Source organism: Mus musculus, chromosome 18 (assembly GCF_000001635.26).
Source record: "Mus musculus strain C57BL/6J chromosome 18, GRCm38.p6 C57BL/6J".
Classification (NCBI taxonomy): domain Eukaryota; kingdom Metazoa; phylum Chordata; class Mammalia; order Rodentia; family Muridae; genus Mus; species Mus musculus.
In genome coordinates, this window is record NC_000084.6 from 58,600,833 (window position 1) to 58,613,260 (window position 12,428).

Genomic DNA, 12,428 nt, shown 5'->3' on the forward strand with positions numbered 1-12,428 from the left:
AAGAACTGATCACAGGGGAAAAATGAGTCCTTTAACTATAATAAAATGCTCATAGAGATTTGAGTCTTTATCCAAAGGGCATACTATGTTCCAGAGAATGAAAGTATGATACAGAAGAAGAAACAGGGATGAGTATACTAGTGACATGAATGAAAAAAAGCATAAAGAACCAGGTCATGCTAAGGCAAGAGGGGTGGGGGTGGGCAGGGATGTACAAACCATAGCTTGGTTGATAAGGGAGCATGGTCCAGGCATCTCTCAATGCAAACAGAATGTGGGAGGCCAGACGAAGAAACAGAAGTATCTTCATCCTTTATCTAAGGATTTTAGTAATGGTTAAATTGCTCTCCCAGTATAAGAAAAACAAAGGACTGTTCTAAAAGTTTTACAAATAAACAGGAAATAAGATACATCTGAATTGTACGAGTGCTGTACTTCTCTGGAAAAAATGCATTGAATGGACACATCTGCTCAACCTGAAGATCAAATAAAACTTAGAAGTCACCTTCAATTTAAAAAGTTAGATGGTTGGCATTAAATCCATTTAAATACAGGAAGTTAAACAGACCCACTTTAGACCTCTAAGTAGAATGGAAACAAAACCTAAAAATGCAAAATATGTGTATTACTAACATATATAGGACATAGCATAGAGGAAGTATAGGTGGTATTTCTTCCATAGCTGTAAATCCAAAGACATAATAAAAAGATAAAATATGAAAGTGTCAAAAAGCCTATTTCCTAATTTTTTTTTCCTGGCTGTTTAATCATCTTAAGTGTAAGCTTCTCCTTGTCAAGAGCAAAGTTCATGAAATGCAATGTTGGAACACATTCATAAGATCACCTACACTTCGGACATCACGTACACTTCAGGAGCCTCCAAGACCACCCTTAGGGTTGACACTTGACAAGGACTTAGCTCACTGGAGGCTGTTACACTCAAGGTTACAGCTAAGAACAGGATAAATGCAGCTGAGGGGACAGTTCCCAGGCAGACTCCAGGAGAGTATTAAGGGCAAGGCCATATGTCTTCCCTAGAGTCAGAACAGCTCTGACGCCCACAAGACTGACCTCCATCTCCTCCTGTTGGGAGTGCAGATGATGTAGCTCAGCTACACCACTGTGGGTGTGGCTTAGAGACCCCACTTGAAAATCCAATTGTTGTTATGTAGTTGGCCTGAGTGTCTCAGGCAAACGAGTGCATTTCTAAATAGAACAGCATAGCAAGGTCTTAAGACACTGAGGGTGAAGGTCAGGCGTCACTTTCAAGGCAAAATTCTCACACAGAGAGACAGATAGCCCAGCTCCAGTGTCAGCTCTGCTGCTATTGGACTCCTCTACCTGAGCGAGTTGCTTTTCTTCTGGTTAAAGTTTCCTCGTCTATTAATCAAGAAAATGACTTCTGGGTTCTTTAGCAATTATGTGTCTGAATATAGAAAGGCATGTAGATGCAGCTAGAGAGATGGCTCCATAGTTAAGGGCATTGGCTGCTCTTCCCAAGGACCTGGGTTCAATACCCACCACCGTTATAGTGACTCACAAGTATTTTTAGTCCAGCCTCAAGGGAGCTGATGCCACTTCTGGCCTTCGTGAGCACTGCAGACACAGGGTACACAAATACATATGCAGGTGAAACACTCCCCAAAAGAAACAAACAAAAAAGAAAGGTATATAAATAGAGAGGGGATTCCTGGTTTCATGGAAACCTCTTAAAGAGAGAAAGGAGGAGATGCCTCTAGTTAGACACTTATGCTTCAATCCAGGCTACTTTCAGAGATATTATAATGTATCTAACTTCACGTGGAATTAAAATTACCTTCGCTGTCAAGTGCTATCTATCTGACAATAGTCTCACTGGCAGTAATTCATTATGAAGTGACTCTCACTGGTGTACACTGTTGCCAAATTAACTGAAAATAAATGTCACCAAAGCAGATATCTGAAGTTTCTGGGGAAGTGTTTCAAAGTATAAAATAAGAGAGAAAGGGTGAGAGAAAAGGCTCTCTTTCTTCCTGTTGGAACAAGATGATAAAGGCTGGACTGAATCTTTCCACCAGTCATTAAGCAAGTATCGTAATATTGTGTTATCAAGGCAACATATACCAGCATGACATAAACATGCATTTTAATAAAGAACCTTTATGTACTGAGGACTAGTATGTTCTCTGCAGCCGCTTTGATGGCCTTTTGTCTTCACGTGGGATGACATTAGTCACTGCCTCCTATAGCACTCCAGTGCTTAAAGAGAACTCTTAAGGTCTCAGCACTTTGGCTTGGACTAAGTGCACACTTAACGTTAGATGCTGTCATTTAAATGGTGTTGAAATGTAGGACTGTGAAAGGGTGAGAGAGCTCACTGGCTTAAAGTGTCCTCTTGGATGTCCATATGTTGAATCGGCTCCCAGAGGTTGTTCTCTGACCTCACATGCACATGTGCACATGCTCACACACATGCTCACACACACTTACACATAATGGCATACATGTGCCCATACACATACAAAAACATGTGCACATGCTCACAGTAAATAACTAAATATAATTAAACATTAAAAAAACCTTGGGATGTTGAATTGTGGTCCCGAGTACATGCTGTTTTTAATGAGACTAAAACATAAGCTATGGTTTCTACTTATACATTAATATTAATATATTTACCTTAGTGATTCTCTTTTCTTTAATTTACTTGTTCTTCTTGGGCACTTTTTCAAATTCTTATTGTGTCCTTGTTTTTTATCTTTGCCCCCTCTTCTGCTTCCTCATTTACCAGCCCGAGTTATTTTATATTGCTTCAATTCATCTCTTCCAGGTTAAATCTGCTTTCTAATTCCATTTGATAAGGCTACAGGTTTAAATAGCATAAATAAATAAATAAATAAATAAATAAATAAATAAATAAATAAACAAACCCTCAATTTTCTTATAGATAAAATAGGGAGGTTGGACTGGCCAACTTTAAGTTCATTCTCAGATGAGACCTGATGGAACGACATACCTTGTATACACAGCATCATTATGATACTGTGATATGGCCACCTCAAGGCCAGGCAGCTGGGACACGGGGATGAACATCTAGCTGGGATCCTCTGAAGATGAAGGGGAATGGATGTTCAGTTAACCTGGCTTCTAAACAGGGAAGGGGATTCTGTCCAAATCCTCTTCCCATGCCACAGTGATAGAACGACTAGTTTATGGTAGTTTAAAGGAGTTAAATTGACAGACCTAGAGTAAAGCCAAACAGTAGTTAAGGTTACTCCAGTTTTTAGGCAGTTAGTTGGTCATTTTTCTGGAGGCTGTGAGTAAAATGACAGTAACAAAAATCCTGATGTTCAGACCTCATATCATAGAGATATCTTACCTCTAGAACCTGATATAGCTTTCTCCTGAGAGGCTCTGCCACAGCCTGACATACAGGGGCGGATGCTTGAACCCAACCACTGGACTGATTACAGGGTCCCGCAATGGAGGAATTAGAGAAAGTACTGAAGGAGCTGAAGGAGTTTGCAACCCATAGGAAGAACAACAATATCAACCAACCAGAGCTCCCAGGGTCTAAACTACCAACCAAAGAGTCCACATGGAGGGACCTCATGGCTCCAGCCACATATGTAGCAGAGGATGACTTTGTTGGGCATCAATGGTAGAAGAGGCCATTGGTGCTGTGAAGGCTTGATGCCCCAGTGTAGGGGAATGCAAGGGCGGGAAAGTGGGAGTGGGCGGGTGGATTGGGGCACACCCTCATGGAAGCAGGAGGAGGGGGATGGGATAGGGAGTTTCTGGAGGGGTGGGGGGAATCAGGAAAGGAGATAACATTTGAAATGTAAATAAATAAAATATTCAATAAAAATAAAAGAAAAAAACCTTCCCTCTAGAGAAAATGTTTTCAAAGACTGTGAAATGGGTCCTTCTGCCCATGGTTAGAATAATGAATAAATCAGAGCCGGGTACCTTCTGTAGCTCACTCTCACTCCTTTGAGGGTTAAGCCTTTCAGCATTCAGGTGAAGCAAAGCTAAGGAAACGAAAGTGAATGCGTGTTAGAGAGCCCCGCTTACTAGTGCCTCCCACTTCCAATTGCAAATCTTTCTTTAATGATTTTGTCAGTAAAAAGATTCCCTTTTTAAATTGAACATAGATCCTGTTCGCAGACCCCGCTCTTGCACAACCCGCCAAATGCTCAATTTCATTCTTCACTTTGAATTTGCAGCTCTTTTTCTCCTTTGAGTTGATCAAGTATGACTTTCAGAAAGATGAACCATGGCGGAACGGACAAGGCTGGTGCTCCTGTGTGAGAAAAGGTAAGATGGGTTACAAAGTCGCTGTCTTAAGCAAAGATCCCGAATCCACGCCATGTTGAGTTCAGCAACGAAGGACTGACTGTTCAGAAGGTGATTTACCTTGAAGTGTAGTGCAGGACGACTGGCTTAACTGTTGGATGTTGAGCCCCAGCTAGCTTGTAAAATAGTTAAGTGACATCTCATTTGGCTATGCACTTAGAAATGAATAGATATTATCTATGTAAATGTAACCCAAACTCCAGAATGAGGCAATACCTCATACTGCCTCACGCCACACCAGGCATGACTTCCTAGATCTTTGCTTCAACATGATAATACAAGTTGTAAGCCTGCTTTGCTTTTATTCTTGTTATGTTTGTCTTACTGCTATTGGAGAGATTATAAAAGAAAGTATTAACAATCTCCCGAGCTTCAGAATATCCAACGTTGCTCAATGGCTGGGAAGATGACACAGGTATTGCTCTTCACTTCCCAGTACCTATGCCCCAACTGCTCACAACTGCCTCAACTCCAGCTCCAGGAGATTTGAGCCTTTGGTCTGAGAGGGCGCCTGCACTCAACTGCACTGGTGTACACACACACACACACACGCACACGTGCACACTAAAACTAATAAGATTAACATTTTCAAATGTTTCTTAATTCAACTCTACAGACACTGTCCAAGATTAAAAAAAAAAATTGAGGGCTAGAGAGATGGCTCAGAGGTTAAGAGCACTGGTTGCTCTTCCAGAAGATCTGGGTTCAATTCTTAACACCCGCATGGCAGCTCACAACTGTCTGTAACTCCGGTTACAGGAGATTCAACATACATGCATACACGCAGGCAAAACACCAGTGCACATGAAATAGAAATAAATAACAAGTCACTTAATAAAAATAGGAAAAAAGTAAACCTTTGGAGGATTTGGAGAACTTGAAGTCTTTCTTAGCATGTTGTTTAGAACCCCTGTAAGCCCTGAAACTGGAACTTAAATCCTGGGAGGGTGCTTATGTAATTCCAGCAATTCTAAAAATGCTGACTGCACCTACTTTAGAGTCCTCGCGATGGGCTCTTGCACTTTGTTTTGTGTTATAGCACTGTCCCTTCATTGTGTCAACTATGCCTCATCAGGAAAGACACGAAAACCCCGTGACCTATATTTACAATAATTTACAATAATTTGTCAGAGGAAAAGCTAGTACCTACACCCTGAGAAGTAGAAACAAGCAGTATAATTTGTGAGGAAGAAAAGAGTCTTTCAAAATTCTGCACTATTAAATGCAGCCTGACAAGCTTCACAGAACATGGGAGGCTTTGGGGGCATGTGGACCTCATTCTGAAACGCGTACTCCAACTTCTCTGTGTGACAGCAGTGTGACATTGGTCTGCCTCCCTTTCTGCATTGGTAAGATGGAACTGTCATCGAGCCCTTTCTTAGAGGTTTTTGCTGAGAATGAGAGGATGCATGTTCAAGACTCTAAGGACAGGGACGCTAGGGTGACGTGTGCAGTGTGACTGCAGAGGATGCCGGAGGTGGTAGGGCCAGTGAGGATGGAAATGACAAGAGAAAGAAGCAGTGGGGCTTCGCAGAAGCAGAGCGTGTGCTATTATCCAGAGGGAGATAAGGGGACAGAAGGGACTGTCCAATGGCTGAGGAGCAGCCCTTGCTAAGAGCCCTGTGACTGTTTCATCCGTCGCTGCAGCAAATCTAGAAGGAGGCAAACATGGACCTTTGAGGCTGCAGCTGTGATCTCTGCTTTTCTTTTCCTTAAGTGAAACCTTGCTTTGCAGTTGGCTAAGCACAACCTCCACTAAGTAGTAGACTTGACTGGAACCATGATTTCAGATAAATGTCTAAGTGTGGGTGTCATGACATGAATAAGTGTCATGAGGCGGGAGCCCTTTCTAATGCCCTCTCCTCCCCTATCAAAGATTTACAGATTTAGCCATTAACTGGATCAGCCTACTTCATGGACTCTTTGCTTCAAAGGCTTCATGCTGAGTGCTGACTCTATTTCTTCTTCTGATTTAGACTACTGACTTCACCCTTCTGGCCATTACTTCTTAATAAAATTAGAATTGCAATGCCAGTTTCAAACAAATGCTCATCAAAATAAGTACAATTATAATGGCAGAGCAAGTGTGGAAGCTAATATGTGGTGCTATGACCAGCTTATTAAAATTATTGTGTTATTTGCTCTCAGTAATATCCGAGTTAAAATTTGTACCATTCCAAGAGACATTACCCTTCGTCGGTCAACCCAGAGTAAAAGAGAAATTAAATTCACATTTCCTTCTAGTGCGATTCTTTTACTTTTTGTTTTTGCAACGTTGTTTGTGAAAGAATATGCTATATGCAGGCACCAAGAAGAAATGCCATTGAGTGGGATGGAAACAAATATAAAGGAAAATGAGAAGTTACAATGGCTGGGTTTCTCGCTACGACTTGGGTGTGCATGTCGTGTCTGCACTGATTACTCTTGTGATCCTAAGATGGCCTTTTCTCCCGCAGGAGAACCTGGTCTCCTCATTTCTCGTGTGAATAAGAAGAATCCCTTCTTCGGCTACGCTGGCTCGGACACGCACACGAAAAGCAAGCTGCTCTTTGATGTGTTTCGGAAGGGAGACGTGTACTTCAACACCGGAGACCTAATGTTCCAAGACCAGGAGAACTTCGTTTATTTTTGGGACCGTCTTGGAGACACTTTCAGGTAGGAATGGCACCACAGGATGCCCAGCAGGCGGTGTGCATAGGAATCCCTCCTCTGTGGAAAGTGGGAGGATACTCGGGGTCCAGCTCCAAGATGATTCCCTGTACAAAGATGGGCTCACCATCTGTTTCTAGATGTACTACAAGTTTAGTTCTGATGTCAAACTCCATAGTTGTTCTTTAAAAAAAATGAACTAGATTATACCCAATCAGTAACTTTACTTTTAGGTTCAAAGGTAGGAGCAGCATGTGAAGCTAGAACTAGGTATATACAGAGGAGTCATGGGGTCTAAAGTCATTTCTTTTGGTATTTGAAATATTTTTTTTTAATTTTTTTGCAGTTATTGTTCTTTCTTTTTCCCCATTTATGTATTTATGTATGTATGTATGTATGTATTTATTCACTTTGTATCAAGATCACAGTCCTCCTCCTCCCAGCTCCCCCTTTACACAGCCCAACCCACAAGCTCCCCTCCCCTTCTCCTCTGAGAAGGCTGAGGTCCCCCATCAGCACCACCCCACCCTGGCATCTCAAGTCACTGCAGGACTAGGCACATCCTTTCCCACTGAGGCTAGACAACGCAGCCCAGTTAGGGGACCAGGATCCACAGGCAGGCAACAGAGTCATAGTAACTCACCAACATGTCTCACCAGTCCTAAGATGACTCTTGATGTGATGAAAAAATTACCAATTTGTTTTAACGCTTTATTTTCTAATTCCTCAAGCTTGTCTTATTAGCCTATCATAAAACTTTATTTTATTTTGTTATTCAATGGCTATAAAATAGTCAGGAGCATAGAGTAAGTATTTAGCAAGGGCTTGCGTGAATAGACAAGTAGGGAATACGTAAGAAGTATGTCCAAGTTCTCATCATATAGAATTGTCTTCATTAAAATAGCAGAAGTGGAGGCATTCATGCCTAGAAAGTAAGGTGGGTTACAATGCTGATGTAATTATAGTATTTCCTTAGTTCCTACCTCCAAGGATAAAGCCTTAAACTTAATTTTTATTTTTGCACACAGTAGTGATTTTGTACAGATATATTCCTCACCATTTTGTTTCACCGCTCTCTTAAAAATATTTTTCAGTGAACAATTTATACCCATAAAACTCTTAAGTTGCTTTAACCAAACCCCAGCTGCTGAGTTTATTGATCTTTGAACGAAAAGCTTCTGCAGATGTGGCTTTTGCCTGGAAACTTGTTTTTGGCCACTAAGTGCTTCACAGAGCCAAATGCCAGTCGCTAAAACTGAAAGCAGAAACTGGCTCTTCAAATGCATGCACTCTTTGGGATCATCTGTCATTTGGCTCTTCAAATGCCTGAGCTCTTAAGGGTCTGTCATTTAGGTGGAAAGGAGAAAACGTCGCAACCACAGAGGTCGCTGATGTGCTTGGGAGGTTGGACTTCATCCAGGAAGCAAACGTGTACGGTGTGCGTGTGCCAGGTACGTGGCTGCGGTCGACTTTGAGAATTGTGGAAGAGAATGTCCATGCATGTCCTCTTTAGGTTTTTATCACTTTCTAAATCAACATTTAAAATTTTGCATCCTAAAATTAATATTTTAAATAACAATTTCTACTTTTGCTAACTTCAAATATTCCCTGTGATTTTTTTCATTAATGATTAAAATATACATTTTTACTGGGCTACAGCTAGCTCTCCTTAAGTTTTCTTTCTTAGTTTTTGTGTTGGTAGGATGAAAATTTTATATATAACTTACTGTCTTCGGTCCAGCCTGTTTCGTTTCTGTAGGACAGACAATCAAAGACAGACTGCTCATTCCTACTGCCCAGTTACTCTAGTGATTAAATAATATGCGAGGGAAAGACACAGACTCAATTTATGCTACTGCCCCGTGTCACCTCTGCAAGAGAATGTAGAATGAATGTCTCTGTGACAGTCTGTGCTGACAGGAATGATTGTGAAAACTCACCTAGTGATACATGGATTTTATTTCAACTTTTCTCCAGGTTATGAAGGAAAAGCAGGAATGACTTCTGTTATCCTAAAACCAAACAAGTCTTTAGACTTAGAAAAAATGTACAACCAAGTGGTGACATCTCTGCCAGCTTACGCCTGCCCACTGTTTTTAAGAATTCAGGTAATTTTACAACCTCACAATTTCTTGTCAAAGGTAGGAGCCAGAACCAAGAGGTGGGTCAGCAGCAAAACACTCTTCTCTCCTTTAAATACATCCATTTATCTTAAATAGTTTTAAGAATTAAAATCAGAGAAACAGAGATTTGGTGGTCTTGAGCACTCTGAAGCTGCATATGAAGGGAGCTTGATGAAGGGCTAGGGTTTTCCTCCTGACTGTGGAGCTGTCCCTCTCTCTTTACACAAGACCTTAGAACAACGTGTTGCTCTCAGTGAGGGTGGAGAGTCAAAACTGTATCTTGCACGTGTCTTCAGAAGACAGTGGAGCTATTTGCCTAAAAGTGGGTTTCACCAGGTCAACACCAAAGTGTTTGCAGACAGACATCCTATGTATCTTTTACCTACATTAACACAGGCACATCTGACATATCGGGATAGCACAATCCAAGTTTACTATCAATTTGCCCATATTACCTATGTACTTAATGTTATCTTCATTTTTTCCCTATACATCATCTTCTGTATAGCTTCTGTATAGCCTCTTTTTCTTTAATTGTTAGCATATTTATACAGCACTCTCTCTCTTTCTCTTTCTCTCTCTCTATATATATTCCTAAATACATAAATAAAATATATGTATTGCCTATAATATATTCCTAAATATGTAATTACAACCTGCTCAGTTAATATAATATTATCTATATGCACATTATTTCACGGCTGACCAATTTGGTGTTGATAACCAATTAGGGGATTCCTTCTTGGGAAAACCTATATTCATCCCATCCTCAGCATTCCTTAGTTGCCTATAGTTTTCAGTCTACGGTTGGGACCCCATGAGATTTCCTCCTTCTGCGTGAGCATAGCTGTCGATATCATCCCTGTTCAGGTCTTGTTTAGGCAGCCATGTTGTTGAGAATTCATAAGTAGAACTTCCCTGACATTTCTAGGAGATCTAATCTCATAACAGACCGACTCCTGTTCCTCTGGTTCGTATAATCTTTTATTGATTGATATTGGTCTGCAGTAGAGAGAGAAGCTCACCAAGATGCTAAACCTTCATTTCCAGGGGTCCTGCCTCTTGGAAAAGACTGACACCCAACTAGCTCACTCCCATTACTTTATTAAATCATTGTAGAAGGTTAATTTGGGCTGGGAAAGGTTCCGGCTACCAAAGTTATCTTGACCTTGCTTCCCATGAGAACAGATGACCCATACAAATCTTAGTCCCTGTCCTTTCTTGCCTTATCCCATGAGAAATATATGTTCATGGAATAGAATACAGATTTAAAAGGTAATATTTTAAACCTTTAATCCCAGCATCACGTACAATTCACTCTCAGAAGCAGAATATCTTGACATTGGACTATTCTAAAAGACTGGGTCAGCATTATACACACATTTAGGAAATACTTTAATATCATTAATTTTCCAAACAGAGCATTGGCCATTGCAGCTAATGATTATTATTTATTTGGTACAAATAAAGAAAAGCCTAACATTCTCAGGTCTCAAAATATTTAAGTAGCAGAACTTATACTACACAGCTTTAATCCTAGTATTCAAGGGGCAGAGACAGATACAGGTGGATCTCTTTGAGTTTGAGGCCAGCCTGGTCTACATAGTGAGTTCGAGGCTAGGCCGGGTTACACAGTAATAATACCTCAAAAAAGTTTAGAACAAATGGATTACAGTAATAAATAATCTTGAAAATGAAGAACTAAAACTTCTGAGCACTTGAATAAAGCAACTGCTCTGTGAAAATTTTAAGACACATTTCTTTCAAGGTAGCTTTGCTTATCACAAAAATTATTAAATGTGATAACACTCAATATTGCTGAAATTAACCCAAACCTGCCCTTTTGTTCTGTTCTAGAGACACCAACTACCAGAACCTCCTGAGAAAACTTGTATCATAAATTTTGTCTTTTGTAACTTTAACTCCTATTGCAGTATAATATATTCATAATATCATTTTGGTATTGCCATGAGATAGGATATGTATTTCAAACACGCTTAATTTGTTGGTCACAGTAATAATTATTATTCATGCAATAAGTTAACATTTCAATAAGGTGTACAGACAAATAAATGGTTTTTATTTCTAACGTCAAATTAATACTAAATGTAAAAACATTAATTAGATATAAAATACGATAAGGAGACATGGCCTTTGTTGTTAAACATTTTGCTCATAACATAGTAGCTGCTATGAATATTAATAACTTGCTCTGATCATATCTGTGTTTATTTTCTAGGACAAAATGGAAACTACAGGGACATTCAAGCTAAAGAAGCTACAACTGGTGGAAGAAGGATTTGATCCGCTGAAGATTTCTGACCCGCTTTACTTTATGGATAACTTGAAAAAATCTTATGTCCCATTGACCGAAGAGATTTATAATCAGATAATGTCAGAGGAAGTTAAACTGTAAAGACTGTCTTTGTGGGACTTTGATGACTTCCTGGGAAAGATGAAGGAAGATTCGTGAGCTTCCTTGTGGACAATCAGGGAGGAGTTCCTTGCATTAATCAATCATAAATAGAAAGAAAATTGTACATGAAGAATGCTTTGTAGACCCAAGCTTTCAAGGCCCCCACTCTGCAGCACAGTGGGCCATGAAGTGGGAGCTGTTTGCCTCGTGGTTATGTTATGAGGCTGGCTTGAGGATGCCGCTTACAGACGCTGCCCGGAGTCACCAGGAAGCAGCATACTTCATAGCATGAGCCCAGAGTACAGCGATTTCTGAATGCGTTTGGGAAGTAAAAGCCAACAGGCCATAGTATTACCACCTGACTCCGGGACTCGGGGAAATGTGAGGATTTACTCTGAAGCGAGATGGGGAAGCAGTGTTCAGCAGGCGATGCATTTCCTTCGCAAGCAGAAGTTCCTTGAGTTTAATGAGGCTTAAATTTGCTTTGATTGACATAAACTTTAGCTGTTTTTTTAATTAATTTTTTTCTCTTTCTTAAAACCATTTATTCAAACAAAAATAATTGATGAAAATATAGATTTTGTTTGTGTGTGTGTGTGTGTGTGTGTGTGTGTGTGTGTGTGTTTTTACTGAAGTATCCAGAAATCTTTTTTTTTTTAAATATTTTTCTTAGGTATTTTCCTCATTTACATTTCCAATGCTATCCCAAAAGTCCCCCATACCCTCCCCCCAACTCCCCTACCCACCCACTCCCACTTTTTGGCCCTGGCGTTCCCCTGTACTGGGGCATATAAAGTTTGCAAGTCCAATGGGCCTCTCTTTCCAGTGATGGCCGACTAGGCCATCTTTTGATACATATGCAGAGAGCTCCGGGGTACTGGTTAGTTCATAATGTTGTTCCACCT

General features: G+C 40.4%; 1 protein-coding gene across 1 annotated transcript in view; it reads left to right on the top strand.

Annotated features, from left to right (window-relative positions):
* The window catches only part of Slc27a6 (solute carrier family 27 (fatty acid transporter), member 6), a 56,630-nt gene extending 44,593 nt beyond the window's left edge, over positions 1-12,037 (top strand). Inside the window, exons 6-10 of the mRNA NM_001081072.1 lie at positions 4,206-4,296; positions 6,792-6,990; positions 8,338-8,435; positions 8,962-9,092; positions 11,347-12,037. Of these exons, the coding sequence (NP_001074541.1) occupies positions 4,206-4,296; positions 6,792-6,990; positions 8,338-8,435; positions 8,962-9,092; positions 11,347-11,523 (696 nt within the window). The 3' untranslated portion in view covers positions 11,524-12,037. The remainder of the gene's footprint in view (positions 1-4,205; positions 4,297-6,791; positions 6,991-8,337; positions 8,436-8,961; positions 9,093-11,346) is intronic.
* The last annotated feature ends 391 nt before the right edge of the window (positions 12,038-12,428 follow it).